The 16,526-nt window shown below is 40.3% G+C and overlaps 1 protein-coding gene across 1 annotated transcript in view; it reads right to left on the bottom strand.

The window, feature by feature from the left end:
• RNaseZ (ribonuclease Z) overlaps positions 1–16,526 on the bottom strand; it is a 180,578-nt gene that overhangs the window by 26,029 nt on the left and 138,023 nt on the right. The window contains exons 8-9 of the mRNA XM_067149877.2: positions 15,045–15,381; positions 2,304–2,499 (exon numbers count right to left, since the gene is read on the bottom strand). Of these exons, the coding sequence (XP_067005978.2) occupies positions 2,304–2,499; positions 15,045–15,381 (533 nt within the window). The remainder of the gene's footprint in view (positions 1–2,303; positions 2,500–15,044; positions 15,382–16,526) is intronic.

Genomic DNA, 16,526 nt, shown 5'->3' with positions numbered 1-16,526 from the left:
CAAGAAACAAGAATTATGAAGTGTGATAAGTGCCTTTGTCTTTTCTGTGACATTCCCTCAGGAAATAGTTCAGTTGCATTGCTCACAGATATCAAAGACTATGGATCTAGCGTGGGAAACATCTCTCATGCATCCCTCGAAAGATGTTTCCATAAGCTGAAAATGTGCTAGTTCAAAAACTTTTGTGTGAAATAAGTATGCGGGGAGACATATTTTTTTAATGTCTTGAAGATTAGAACAAATAATTGTTCAGATTGGCAAAGTCGACTGTTCTGAGGTACATGTTAAGGACATAATCTCTGGCTCTTCAAGAGTATCAGACAACCGAGGAAAGAGTTAAAATATTGTAAGACATCGAAAGAAGCACAAAAATTATCTAAAGTAGCCGACAACAATGGGGTGAGTGAAAATTAATCCATCCACATTTATGTTAGTGTTTGGTAGTACAATCCAGTTTATTCCCTATGGCAAAGCATGTTCCTTCTATTTGTTCAAGTTTTTATTTCTTTAAGCTACTGTTGTGCAATCAATTATGATAACACGAAGCGTGATGAAGTGATGTGTTGTAAACACACAACGTAATCCTTGGGGCACTAAGGAGGCAAGAGCTATCTTGTACGAGAATGCATGAATTAAGATTTGGATAAAAGCATTTGATAGAGTTAAATGGGAAATGTTAATAGAGATCCTAAAATAATTTTTTTTTTTTTTTGCTAGGGGCTTTACGTCGCACCGACACAGATAGGTCTTATGGCGACGATGGGATAGGAAAGGCCTAGGAGTTGGAAGGAATCGGCCGTGGCCTTAATTAAGGTACAGCCCCAGCATTTGCCTGGTGTGAAAATGGGAAACCACGGAAAACCATCTTCAGGGCTGCCGATAGTCGGATTCGAACCTACTATCTCCCGGATGCAAGCTCACAGCCGCGCGCCTCTACGCGCACGGCCAACTCGCCCGGTGATCCTAAAATCAAACACAGTAAACTACACTGACTGAGCAAATGTTATGGGATAGCGGAGCACTGATGTGCAGGTGTGTTGTCTGCGCACCACACGCTCTCTGTGCCAGCAGCAGTTGTATAGGAGACCTTGTGAGCAGTGGCTGTGCATGTGACAGGTGTAACATGGAACGTCGTCGTGAGCTGACACCGTTCGAACAGGGTATGGTGGTCGGTGCCCGACGGATGGGAAGTGCGATTTCGGAAGTGGTGCGGGAATTCGGCTTCACACGATCAACCATGTCCAGGGTGTATCATGAATGGTTGAATGCGGGTGTCACCATCCACAACAGATGAACGACCGGCCGTCCAGCCACCCTCGATGACCGTGACTGGCGACATCTGAGACGGATTGTCAATAGTGACAGACGGGCACCGTGCAACACATCACGGTTCAATTAAACACAGGCCGTGCTACACACGTCTCCCAGTGGACAATCTGTAGGAACATGGGTTCTATGGGGTATGGGAGCCGGCGCTGCACACGGGTGCCACTGTTAACCCGTCATCGGGCACGAAGACGCGCATTTGTCGCCAGTCACCAGGGATGGACACTGGAACAATGGCGTAACGTGACATGGTCAGACGAATCAGATTTCAACTACACCATGCCAATGGGAGGCACCGTGTATGGCACAGACCACATGAAGCGGTGGATCTCGCTTGCCGCGAAGGTGTGATCCAGGGCGCTGGTGTCTCTGTTATGGTCTGGGCTACATTTTTCTGGTATGGAATGGGCCCCCTAGTTGTTCTGGAAGAGACTTTCAATGGTATGCGGTATGTTGAGCTGTTCGGAGACCATCTCCACCCATTTTTGGCCTTCCAGTGCCCAGACGGTTCTGCGGTGTTTCAAGATGATAACGCGCCGCCACATCGCTCCCATGTTGCCCGGGAATGGTTCCAGGAACATGCAGCGGAGGTCCAACGACTGCCATGACCACCCAGGAGCCCCAATATGAACCCTATCGAGCATATCTGGGATGACCTGGTACGCAGGCTCCTTGCCATGGATCCTGCACCCGCGAACAGACCAGCACTGGAGGCCGCTCAGCAAATGATTTGGTGTCAGCTGTGTCCAGAGGACTACCAGGGACTTGACAACTCACTTCCACAGCGTCTCATTGCAGTTCGCAGGGCCAGAGGAGGCCCCAGCCGCTATTAGGTGACTATCCCATGACATTTGCTAAGTCAGTGTAGAATGACCAAAGATTAATTAAGGAGTTGTACTTGGCCCAAAAGAAGAAAAAGGGATGATGTCACAGATGGTTCGATTTAGGGAGAGGAATACGACAAGGTATACACGTACCTAAAATTTCGAGTTCTGGACATGGCATTGTATCTCCAGAGTAAGTCAATTTCCAACCATCTTGATGCTTGAAGGCAACTCCAAATGCATTAGGACAATGTTTCACCAGCACAGTGCTAATATCTGCCATACGTAGTTTTTCAAGCAACTGAAGTTTTCCAGACCCATGGGGCAACGAGCTATCACGCATAAGGTCCTATTAAAAAAAAGAAAAATATTAACAAAACAAAATGAAAAGTAAGATACACAGCAGTAAAAATATTTCATCTCGCACGAAACAAGAATAAAGCATGTCTCGAATGGAAGAATAGTAATGACAATATTCTCCAAACCCGATCAAGCGTTAAAATTTATGAACTATGTATAAAAATAAAATCAAATTATTGAACATATGCACTGCTATTAATCAATAAAGTAAAATGATAGAATATACATGTACACAAGAATATAGTCTATTATACAGCACATATAAAATTATATGTGATGTGTAATATAAGCAGGTAGCAGATAGGGACCCTCTTCGGAGGCAGCTCTACCCAGGGAATGGCAGCCCTGCCTATGTGAGTTCCAGAGACCAGTGACCTCAGGGTTACGAGTGAAGACCTCAATGGCATCTACAACGGAGAAGGTGGACTTCAGTATGGTGGATGTGGCAGAAGACGCAGCTCTGGAATCGGGGATAAATACAAGTACAATCTAAAGAGCCCAACGGCTTCGAGCAGATGAGGTTCTTTAAGAGGGCTGATGGTCGCTTGATGGAGGTAATACCACTAAAGTCCATTTAACAGCATCTGCACTCCATGTTAGGGGTGGCCTGAAAAAATCCTAGCAGTAGGTATAAAATGCCTTTGGGTGTGGCAGTCCTACTGTACTAATAGCTTATAAAATGACAGAGTTAGTAGAGGCCTCAGAAACGGTTAGGGCGTCCCACAAAAGCGACGTGCACTTTCTGGAGTTCTCATCCTGGGGAGACTGTGACAAGTGGGCAACCAGCGATGAAGATTGCAACCATAAATGTCTTCGGGTTCATATCACATGGTCCAAGTAGGGACAGACGTCTAAAATAGTGGGGCCTATCAGCCGATTATCGTCATTATTTGTCGACAGATATTCTAAAATTCATGCTTCATCCTTCTTATGAACTAGCAATGTGATCCTGAGAAAGAAACTTTTCAATATAATTTAATAAATATGGCGAGATTTCAAAAATTTGTTAAACCTGACCCTTAAAAGGAAGACAGAAAAACTAATGCATGGAAAAGAAGGACGATGCATTTTTGGGACAGAGTGAAACCAAGTGGACAGGAACAGGACAGAAGAGATTGAGGAAAGGGTTTCAGTTGTTTTGGAGTAGAGGAGCAAACTGCAATAAAGGGGTAGGTTTTGGAGTGAGGGAAGACCTGGCACAATATACAGAGAAGGTCTACCAGGTAAATGACAGTCATGCAAATTAGACTTGGCTTGGAAAGTGGAGTGAAAGATTTTATCAAAGTATATGCACCTCGGAGAGATAATGTTGAAGAAAGTCAATACGAGTTCTTGGAGAAACTAGAGGAGTACATCACAGATAAAGAAATGGTGATAATGGGAGACATGAATGCCCTCATAGGAACAGACAGGCAAGGTAAAGAAGAAATAATTGTCCTTTCAATTACAGAAATAAAAAAGCAGGAGAGCTACTACTAGATTTTTGTGAGAGGAATGGCTTAATAGATGGTTCAGAAAAAAGAACAGCCAAAAAATAACTAGATATGGATAAGGACAAAGGAGAACGAAAACAATGATTGATCTGATTTAGTTGAGGGAGAGAAATGCAGACAGCTGGGAGATATGACAGCTATGCCGAAAGAAGATTTTGAAGGAGACCATAAAATTGTAGTATCTAAATTAAGACTTGGTAAAATAGTGAAATTAAAAGAGATGAGAGAAAGAAAAATAAAGGTTAAAGGAAAAGAGAGCCTGAGAGAAGTTCCAGAAGAACTTAAAAAAAAAAAAATCCTAAAGGAGAGGTTGGCAATGTTGAAGAAGAATAGGCTAAGTTCAAACAAGGAATGGTGAAATGCGCAAAAGGTACATGTGGTAGAGTATCAGGGAAAAGAAGGACAAGGAGACACTCTGGTGGAATAACGAAGTAAGGGATGCGGTGAAAGAAAAACAGAAGGTATGGAGGAGCCAGATAGGAAGCAGAAATATGGAAAGTAGGCAAAAGTATCATGAAGCAAAGAAAGCATGTCAGAAGATTGTACAGGAAGAAAAACCAGAAGTGCAGTGAAAACTTCACACAAACCTTGCGAGAGAATGTTAATGGAAGTAAGGAAGTGTTGTATGGATTGGTAAAAAAAGAAAGAAAAAAAAAGAAGATACATAATTTGTAAGGACAGGTACAGGACAAATTTTGACACAAAGAGAGGATATTCTCCAGCAATGGGAGGAGTATTTTGCTAAATTACTTAATATCAAATTCAAAAAACAGGGGGAAGTGGAGAACATGAAGAAGAAATGATGGAAGAAAACCAAAATTAAGATATAAGAATGCTGGAAGTAGAAGGAACTACACTATAAAGAAGATGAAAAGTGGCAAAGCATCAGGTGTGGGTGAGGTGGCTATAGAGATGATAAAGGCAGCACGACCAGAATGGTTACATTGGATAAGATTATTTTGAGTGATATGAAAGAAAAAAAACACCAGAAGATTGGAGGAACGGTCTAATAATCCCAGTATTCAAGAAGGGTGATAAAAGAGAATGTAGCAACTATAGGGGAATCACCCTCATTTCAGATGCAGTAAAGATCTTTGGGAGGATATTAAGAGGGAAGACTGAGGATGAAAGTAGAAAAGGAAATGGAGGAAGAACAATATGGATTTAGATCAACTTTTCATCTAATTTTTGCATTAAGGAACATGATGGAGAAAAAGTGGGAGTTAAGGAAGTTAAGAAAAGATTTAGTGATAACATTTATAGATATTAAGAAGGCATATGACAGTGTACCATGGCAACTGGTCTGGGATGCATTGATAAGAGAGGTAGACAGAGCAGAATTGCAAATGACCAAAGCCATGTATAAAAGGTGTGTAAGTAGTGTAAGATAGGACAAACAAGCTTCAAATATTTGGGGAGTATACTTGCAGAAGATGGGAAATTACCATATTTACTCATTATTAGACCACCCTCCCTCCCCCCCTGGCTTTTCAAGACGAAGAAAATGAAAAAATAAACCTTGCATACAAGACCCCACAACGTAATCCGTCAGGGAAGAACGACTCCGCTTTGAAGCGGGTACAAGCCTTATTGCAGCTCTGATGATATCGCACAAATTTGCGAATAGTTTCGTCCGTATGACCCACGCAATGAGAACACTCATCAATGTCATGCGGTACACCTTTGTTTCATATTTAAGAAATGTCTGCCCCTGTAGTGTAGGCCTACTGCAGCTCTGCTGGTGTTGTCCAAATAGGTGAATAGTTTTGTGTCCGACCTGCGCATTGCAAGCACGCATCATTCATGTATGTGTCTGTGTTTTGTAGTTAACAATGTCTGCCAGCATAATGGTTAGCACAATTAGCTGCCATTCTCGGGAGCCTGAGTTTGATTTCCAGTACCATACTGCCCGAGATTTACGAATGGCAGGAAGATTGATATGCAGTAAAAATGGTACATGCAACTCCCTTCCACTGGAGGCCTGTCAAAAAAGAGCTGCACCACTTCAGGATGAGGAAACGAGTTTACTTGAATTAAGAAATATTCATGGTTGTTGCTATTAATATAGCAGGCGAGATCATTAACAAAATGATCGTTTAATATCTCGTAACTCGGGCCAATATAGGTTTTATTTTTGGAGGAATCATAATTTTTGTTTTACTTGCCAACGTACTTCATAATAATAATAATAATAATAATAATAATAATAATAATAATAATAATAATAATAATAATAATAATATTTTTTGGAGACGCCAAACAAAACATACTATGCATTAATAAAACAATGGAGACAACGATCGTACAAAATTAAACTACCACCACACCTGTAGATATCCATAAATGCAGTAAACTTTCCTGTTATTTATTTTTAAGCTTCCCGTTGTGGAACTTCTGGCACTATGCGCACTTGATAGCATACCTACCTAACCTAAACAATGCGATCTCTCTCATCTCATTTACAGCTATTTAGGTAAATCCTGATATGATAATGTGCAGAACGAACATGAAATATACTTAAAAATAAGGATTTGGCTTTAAATAGCCACAGTTCTGCAAACAACACTTCCAGTCGCTATGTATTACATTTGGAAGTACAACTAGTAACATGCTAGTTATCAGCTGGTGGTTTGGCACGCTTTCTGCAGCACATCTTTATTCGGAAGGCGTGGCTTCTGCTACACATACACAAACTCTCCCCAAAACTATTTGGGAATAGAGTCTCACTGTTCAGACCCTATAGTCGGGAACGAAACTACTTTTAAAAGTTTCAAAAAGACGGGACCTCGAATGCTCTTGATGCATGGCTGACGAGATGGCAGTGAAGATGATGTCATTTGGAATGATGACATGCCAGTAGCAGGGAAGATGGCGACATCATCATCATCATCATCATCCTAAACCATCTCCAGTTTCCTGGGTGTGGTATATGAGCCTCCTCCATCCCATCCTGTCCTTGCACCATTCCTCCTCCACCAACTTGTCCTCTCAGCAGTACATCATTCTTAACTAAATCTATCCATTTCCTTTGTGGTCTTCCCACAGGTCATCTTCCTTCTACTTTTCTGTCAAATTCCTTCCTTGCAGTTCTTTTAACTGGCAACCTCTTCATGTGACCAAACCACTTCAGTCTTGATGTCTGAATCTTATCGAGGAGAGAATCATCTATTCCTACTTCTCTAATTTTCTCAATAGAGATAACAGAGATAATTCCAAACTCAGGGCAGCTGAAATGAAATTCCTACGCACTATGATCCAGAAAAGCAGGAAAGACAAGATTAGGAATGAGAAAAGATGGCGACACACTCAGGTTTACTGTGTAGTACGCCTACTACTCAACTGACAAGAGACAAGTGACTGGCCATTAAGTTCTTATCTATCAATATTGCATAATATGATAATACGATACGCTTATCCCTTTTCTCTACGGCGTCGTGAATGAAGTGAGACGAATTTACGTAGCGAGTTTTTATGATTGTATGTCCTTCCCGACGTCAACCTAATCAGAGGAATTAATGAGATGAAACGAATGACGTGATATGATTAACTAAAACTGACTATATTTACTTTATAGGCCTAAAAGTCATGTTCACCATTTGTTGTCTGTTTACATTTAGAAATACTGCCTTCCAAGAAAATAGCCAGTATAACTCAAATACATTCATAAGTTTGTTAAAGAACAGTGTAGAATGTTTACATGAATAATTTATAGCTCCTTATATCTAGAAGCCATGTGTCCGCTGCACAAACTTTGAGGTTATCGCATATTCGACCCCCCCTCCCCTTACCTTTTAAGCTGTAAAAGTGGAAGAAAAGGGGTCTAATACGTGAGTAAATACGGTAAATGATGAAATTGGAAAGAGAATCCAACAAGTTAATGGGTTTTACCAATGTGCGAGAGGTATAGTGTGGAACCAGGACATCCCAGAGAAATACAAGAAAATTTTGTACTCAATGTATTACACACCAATTTTGACATATGTGACGGGCACATGGGCAACAATAAAACATGATGAAAGCAGAATCCAAGCAGTCGAGATGAAATTCCTTACAGGAATAACGGGAGACACACAAAGGGATAAAATCAGAAACATAGAAATCAGAGACAGAAGTGGATTCCCTACACTGCAAGACGAGACAGAGACCAGTAAGCTGAAATGGTATGAACACATGATGAGAATGGGAGAGGACAGAGTTCCAAAGTGAGTATTTACGGAGAAAATAATATGAGGAAGACAACGGGGAAGGCAAAGAAAGTGGTGAATGGATATGGTGAAAGAGAGTAAAGAGAAGAGGGGAGTAAAAGTAGAAGAAATATTGGAGAGAGAGAGAGAGAGAGACAGAGAGAGAGATGTGGAGTCCTTGATTCACAACCTGACCCAGAAGACTGTAAATGGGAAGTAGAGATGAATGAATGTAATACAATAAAACTTGATTAACCATTATAGTAAGTATTGCTCCTAGGTTCCAAAAAATGAAATAGTTCTACACAATGTCAGCAAACTAATCTAATACAGAATTCACATTTTAAACACAACAACTTGGAAACAGCATTCATGGCCCAGAATTATATCTAACAAGTGAGAGCTTTACACAACTACAAATCTTGTGATAAAATACAATCTACTGTTTTACGTGAAATCCGAACTACATAGATACAACATCTCCGAACAATTGTCACATCCGTTCAATAATTTCTCGAAATGCAAACAGTAGTGAAATAGTCACTATTCATGCAGCTATATGTTTGAGAAAAAAATCTTACTAACCCAGTTCCTAAGTTGCTTTCAAACTGAAAGGGATACTGTTAAGAACTGCTTTTTTTTTTTCCCCCTTTCTTTTCTTTCTGGTTTTACATCATACTAACACACAAAGTTTTCAGCAACAGAAGGATGGGAAAGGACCAGGATCATGAAGGTAGCAGCTGTGGCCTGGTGTGAAAATAGGAAACAACAGAAAATCATCTTCACTGCTGCCAACGGCAGGATTCAAACCCACTACCTCTCAAATGCAAGCTCACAGTTACGTGAACCTAGCTGCAGAGCCAAATTGCTTGGGTAAGAATTGAATCAACATTTCAGAAATACAGTTTAAAAATAAATACCTCAAAGATGAAAACCCAATGCATGACTCATGAAATTACCAAAACATTTTTGCTTAAAGACTGACTCAGATACAGGAAAAGTCAAATCTTCAATTTGTCTACGTCAGAAGATTACAGAAGATTGAAGGTGCACCACCTGAAGTTAAATGTTGAAATGCTCAGGCCAGAGAAGCAGAAGAAAAATTTTAAGTTAGCAGGGTTTGTACTTCTGAGAAGTGGCTGTAAAAGGCATCTGTACTTCAAAGAAGTGCTTGCAAAAGGTGTCTATACTCCAGAGGAGCAGTTGCAAAAGGCACTCCAGGGGAGTGGCCTACATTTGACAAATGGCATGTTATCATGAGAAGAACAGCGGAGCAACATGACAGCTGGAGTATTTCTCAGTCACGTCGATATCATGCAGTGTCATTTCAGGATTTGGAACAACAGGCTAGTGCATCCCCCTCGAGTTACCCCTCACCCCCCAATATCTGAATGGCATGGGATATTGGCGAAGGCTAACGATCATGGGACGAGATGGGCTAAAGAAGCTGCTTCCATCATGTCTTAGCACTCTCAAGATCAGTACCATGACTGGAAAAAGCCGCTAGCAGGCCAGTGTTCTTAAAAACTGCTGAACAGACATGAAGTGGAAAGGAGCAAACCCAAAGGACATTGGGGAAGTTTGCAAACTTCACAGCCATAAGTCAACCAGGTCAGCAAGAAGTTGCGAGATAATATCCTACAAGTCAACCACATACCTGATTGCTTAATGTTAGCGATGATTGATGTCAGCACAGTGAACCTTCCAATTACTTTCATGCTGCACCCTGCAAACAAACTGCCCCAACAATGTGAAGAACAACTTCTAGGAGAGCCTTAACACCCATCTGGAGTCAACCAGGCAAGAGGAACATATCACAATTGGAGGTGACTTTAACAGACATGCCAGACAAGAAAGAGATGGCTATGTACAGCAACATAGTGGCCAAGGATATGGCACATGCAATGAAGATCAGTGATGCATCCTTGACTGTGCTGAAACACGTGACCTTGAGGAAGAGACCATCCCAGCTGACCACCTACAACAATGGAAGGCATGCAACTCAAACAATACTAACAAATGCAAAGGTTTTTCCATAAGACCGTATTGCCCCTCAGCAAAGTCTGCTTGTCCTGCATAAGCGACCGAATGTTAACCATCAGCAAAGAGTGCAGACAGCAATAGTGGAAAGGACTAAGTGGTGACAGTTAAGCAAATACAAACAACTCATACATGTCCTAAAAGAAATTGAAGTCAACTCCAGTCAATCGGTGGCATCTGTCTGGAACAATTTAGCTATCCAAATCTCCGCAGCATCCCATGAAGTACTAGAGACAACCAAACTGGCGAAGCACATTTTACACTACCAGATATGGTGGTGGAATGATGAAGTTTAGAGAGCCCTTAAGGCAACATTCCAGACAGGTATGGTATCTCATATTGAAGCAGACCATGAGCGATGTAAGTCCATGAAGTTGGCGTCAAATCAGGCGGTTGCCGTAGCAAAATCAGCACACTTCAATAGACTGTATGAAGAGCTGGATAATCCTGATGGAGCAAAGAAGATCTGCTTGGCCAGTGTGCAGCACTAATCAACGCAAATGTTGGCCTTGTCAAAAGAATAAAGGATGATACACAAAGTCCTTCAAGATCTGCGTGTGATTCTAGAGCAATAGAGCAATACTTCTGAAATATCTGCAATGAAAAATTTCCACACCTATCTATATAGAGCACTGATCCAGTTCTTGGTCCAGTACCATAAATAATAATGTTTTTTGCTTTACGTCCCACAAACTACTTTTACGGTTTTTGGAGATGCCGAAGTGCCAGAATTTAGTCCCGCAGGAGTTCTTTTATGTGCCAGTAAATCTACTGACACAAGGCTGATGTAGTAGAGCCCCTTCAAATACCACCGGGCTGAGCCAGGATCGAACCTGACAAGTTGGGGTCTGAAGGCCAGCACCTCAACCGTCTGAGCCAGTCAGTCCGGTTAGGCCAGTACCATACCAGCTATACTGGTATTATAAATTTACTCATTCGGAACAAATATTTCAGGTTTCCTATGGGAATGAACATCTTTATCATCTGATGGACCAGTACCATCCATCACCACAACAGAAGTGGAAACAGCTATCTGAAAAATGAAGAACGGAAAGGTGACTAGCCTGCTGATATCCTGGCCAAGGTATGGAACAGATTAGGTATTTGTGACACTTTCGCTGTCATGAAGCTCTTCAATCACATTGTGGAGTCAAATGAGGCTCTCTGTTTGGCTGAGCAGTATAACAGTGCCCACCTAGAAGGGCGAAGGTGGTGCAACCGAATACTCAAATTGTCGTCCTATCCATCTAATATGCCACATGTTAAAGATCTCAGAAAGATAATATGATGCCCTGCTTCACAACATTGTTTCCATTACACCAAACCCAGTGTGGATTTGTCGCAGGGTGTGGTCGTCATCGCCTGATACTCGTACACGAGTATTCATCTCTCTCCTATGATTTTTCCAGTACTTGAATTCTGGGATGCAGATGCCTTCGATGGCTAAGGAAACCAATCCTGAAATGAAACATACGACCATATTGGTTGCACCTTATAGAGGGTACAACATATGCTATCTACGTGGCTCTCTTCCTCTGAGAACGACATCATGAGAAGAACAAGACTGTTCACATTATCTTTTAAGACTTGGAAAAGTCATTCAACAGGATATCCTAATGATCTCAGCTGGCATGAACAACGTTTGCACAAAGTTCCATAAGCCTACATCGAAGGACAAACTTCTGTATCGCAATGTCAACAGCGCTGTTTGTTGTCCAGTTGGAGTTTCGGCTTTCTTCACCATCAGCATAGAAGTTCACTAAGGCTCAGCCCTCTTGCCAAAACTATTTAATCTCTGTATGGATGCAATAACCACCAACCTTCAAACACCCCACCCATAATCTCTTCTCTTGATTGACAATGTCCTTCTAGCATCAGAAAGTCACTAGGCATTGCAGCATCAGGCATGACAGTGGAAGACATGCCTTGACACCAATGTAATGAGGCTTAAAACTCAGAAGAATTAGTACATAGATGGGCAAACTGATGATGATTAGAACATGAGACGATGTAAAAACTAAACATCTCACTAAATGCATTCTGAGATGCAAATGAACAGCACAAGAAACACACAGCAGTGTATCGGCAGATAAAGTAATTTAACTTCCTTTTATTTGCCATAGATTTTAAGAGACACTGGATTATTAGAATTTTGTCCTGCAGGGGTTTAATGTGCCAGAAGCCAATGATATGGCGGTGTTGGATTTACCATCTTTACTCGTGTATTAGGACGCCCTCCCCCCTTGGCTTTTCGAGACAAAGAAAATGAAAAAATAAATCTTGTATACAAGACCCCGACCTCCCAAAAATAATTCGTCAGTGAAGAACAAAGATTCCGCTTCGAAGCGGGTACAAGCTTTACTGCAGCTCTGATGACATCACACAAATTTGTGAATAGTTTAGTCCGTACAACCCACGCAATGAAAACACGTGCCGAAGTCATGCTGTACATCTGCGTTTCGTAGTTAAGAAATATCCGTCTCCATAACGTAGGCCTACTGCAGCTCTGATGACGTCGCACAAATAGGTGAATAGTTTCGTGTCCGACCTGCGCACTGCAAGCACGTATCAGTCAGGCTATATGTCTGTGTTAAAGAATGTCTGCCAGTGTAATGGTTAGCACAATTAGCTGCTGTTCTTGGGAGCCTGAGTTTGATTCTCGGTACCGCAATGCCAGAGATTTACGAATGGCAGGAAGGTTGATATGCGCTAAAAATGGTACACGTAACTCCTGTCCACTGGGGGCGTGTCTAAAAAGAGCTGCACCACCTCGGGATGAGGAAATGAGTTTGCTTTAGTTGAGAACTATTCACGGTTGCTGCTATTAATATAGCAGGCAAGATCATTAACAAAGTGATCGTTTAATATCTACTAACTCAGGCCAATATAGGTATTTTTTGGAGAGAAGTAAGTTTAAAATGTGATAAAAATAATCCAATCATATTCGCCAACGTACCTAACAAATAATAATAATAATAATAATAATAACAATAATAATAACAATAACAATAATAACAATAATAACAATAATAATAATAATAATAATAATAATAATAATAATAATAATAATAATAATAATAATAATAATAATAATAATAATAATAATAATAATAATAATAATAATAATAATAATAATAATAATAATAATAATAATAATAATAATAATAATAATAATAATAATAATAATAATAATAATAATAATAATAATAATAATAATAATAATAATAATAATAATAATAATAATAATATAGATTTTACGTGCCCACTTACTTTTAATGATTTTCGGAGATGCCAAACAAAACATACTATGCGTTAATGAAAAAGAAAGGAGACACGAAATGTACGAAATGAAACATAATGATAATAAAACACATTACCACCACATTTATTGATATCCATAAATGCAGCAAACTTTCCTGTTACTTATTTTCATTCTTTCGTTGTGGAACTTCTGGCTCTATCCAGGCACTTGATAGCATACCTAACCTAAACAATGCGGTCTCCCTTCTCTCATTTACACCTGTTTAGGTAAATCCTGATGTGATAAATGTAGAGAACAAGCATGAAATACACTTAAAAATAAGGGTCTGGCTTTCAACAGCCACAGTTATTTAGTTATGATAATATTCAAAGAATGCTTCCAGTAACTATGTGTTACATTCAGAAGTAGAACTCATGACATACGCTAGTTATCAGCTGGTGGTTTGGCACGCTTTCTACAGCATGGCTTTATTCAGAATGGGCAGCTTCTGCTACATATACACCAACTGGGAATATCAGAGACCATCTCCAGCAACCATCTGGGAAGAGGTTCTTACTGTTTGGACTCTATAGTCAGGAACAAAACTATTTTTAAAAGGTTACAAAAGATGGGACCTTGAATGCTACTGATTGCCATGCATGGCTGACAAGATGCCAGTTAAGATTACGTCATCTGGAATGACGGCACGCCAGTAGCAGGGAAGTTGGCGGCACAAGACGATAATTCAAATGAAAGTAGTGATCAGATTTACTCAGGTTTACTGTATGGTAGGCCTACTGCTCAACTGGCAGACAAATGACTGGCCATTCAGTTCTTTTATATGAATACTGCGTAATATGATCCCTTATCCCTTTTCTCCACGGGGTTGAGTATGAAGTAAGACGAATCTTCATAGCAAGTTTTTACAACCGTATGCCCTTCGTGACGTTAACCTCATCAGAGGAATTAATGAAATGAAACGAATGACGTGATATGAGTAACGAAAACTAACTATATTTACTTTATATGGAGGCCTAAAAGTTGTGTTCACCATTTATTGTGTTTTTACATTTAGAATTACTGCCTTCCAACAAAAATAGCCAGTATAACTCAAATACATTCATAAGTTTGTTACAGAACAGAGTAGAATGTTTACATGTACAATTTATAGACTAGAAGTCATGGGTTCACTGCACAAATTTTGAGGATATTGCATATTGGACCCCTCTTACTATTTTTAGCTGTAAAACTGAAAAAATAGGGGGTCTAATACGCAAGTGAATACGATAAACTGCTCTAAATGCCAGTGACTTAGGTGGGATCAAACCAACTATCTTGAGAAAAGTACGTAACTAAGCAACTATATCCCAATAATTTATCTATGTTCCACTACTTTAAAAATATGAGAAGATACTGGCTTATTTCCTCTTCTGATTCTACAAATAAATCTCACAATGTTCAAAATGGCTTTTGGAATAGATGTGACAGATCCTATTGCCTATATCATGCAAATGTACTCAACAACAACCAGTAAATAAATAATTTATCAAATGTAATTTAAAAAATAAATACTCACCAGATCACCATTAGCCACTAATTCTAAATCTTGGAGAATAGGCTCAAAGCATCTGTGGTATAAACTCAGCCATGATTTAATTTGCTTAGGAGCCATTAAGAACACAGGTCGATTCATTTCTTCTTGAGGTATTATGTTTTGAGCCACGGCATTACACAGAGCTTTTCTTCTTCCTTTAAGGATGCCAATAAGCCCAATGTGATGGTCGGCATGGAGATGAGAGACATAAATAGCTCGTAATTTACAAAGAACTGTATCAACTTTCTCTGGTCCATAGAACCTAACAAGCTGCCCGTATGTGCCTTCCCCACAGTCTAGAAGAGTACAACTATCTTCACTGAAAATTAACAAAAATACAAATAACAAAAGCACGCCAAATTTAAAAGGAAAAATTCTGTGAATTAAATACAAATAAAAACTTTGTACTTTACCTTCTACCCAGTCTAGCCATAAATACTGTTACAAACTTTTGACACACACTGTACAACCCGTTTGCAGTGGGGCATCGAAACTAGTACTGATTGAAATATATGTTGTAATTACATCTACGCAGCAATTTTTATGTACTGAATAAGGTGGACCCAAATTATAATAAAAGTTGTAGTGGAATGGGGTGATTATGAAAATCGTGTTGCAGTAATAGCATTACATAAAGTTGAAAAATCTCCAAGCGACATTTTCAAGATTCTGCAAAAGCTGAAAATCATTCGTATGTCTGTGAACCGGACCATTGAGCAATTCAATGCAACCGGGACTGTAAAGGATCTTTTTTTTTTTTTTTTTAATCTGCTTTATGTCGCACCGACACAGATATGTCTTATGGCGAAGATGAGATAGGAAAGGCCTAGGAAGTGGAAGGAAGCGGCCGTGGCCTTAATTAAGGTACAGCCCCGGCATTTGCCGGAAACCACGGAAAACCATCTTCAGGGCTGCCGACAGTGGGGCTCGAACCCACTCTCTCCCGATTACTGGATGCTGGTCGCACTTAAGTGACTGCAGCTATCGAGCTCGTCTGTAAAGGATCATTCGAGGGACGGTCGCCCACGCAGTGTCAGGACTCCTGCAGCAAAAAAGGCAGTGGGGGCTCGTATTCGGAGAAATGCGGTGTGGAAACAGGCTATCATGGCCCGTGAAATAAACATTTCAAAAAGGTCAATGTCACGGCTTCTGTCAGAGGAACTTGGACTACGGGCTTATCGCCAACGAACAGGACATTACCTTGACGCGCACCTAAAGAAGCTGAGAGTGCTTGAATGTCGATGTCTCCTGCAGTGTTACGCACAAAATGGTCATCAAAACATTCTCTTCACCGATGAAAAGGTATTCACTATTGAAGAATCTTTCAATGTGCAAAACGACAGGGTTTATGCATCATCATCATCATCATCATCATCATCAACAATCAATCAATACTGATCTGCATTTAGGGCAGTCGCCCAGGTGGCAGATTCCCTATCTGTTGCTTTCCTAGCCTTTTCCGAA

This window comes from Anabrus simplex, chromosome 6 (assembly GCF_040414725.1).
Source record: "Anabrus simplex isolate iqAnaSimp1 chromosome 6, ASM4041472v1, whole genome shotgun sequence".
Taxonomy (NCBI): Eukaryota; Metazoa; Arthropoda; class Insecta; order Orthoptera; family Tettigoniidae; genus Anabrus; species Anabrus simplex.
The sequence above is the reverse complement of the archived record's forward strand: the minus strand, read 5'-3'. Positions and strand labels throughout refer to the sequence as shown.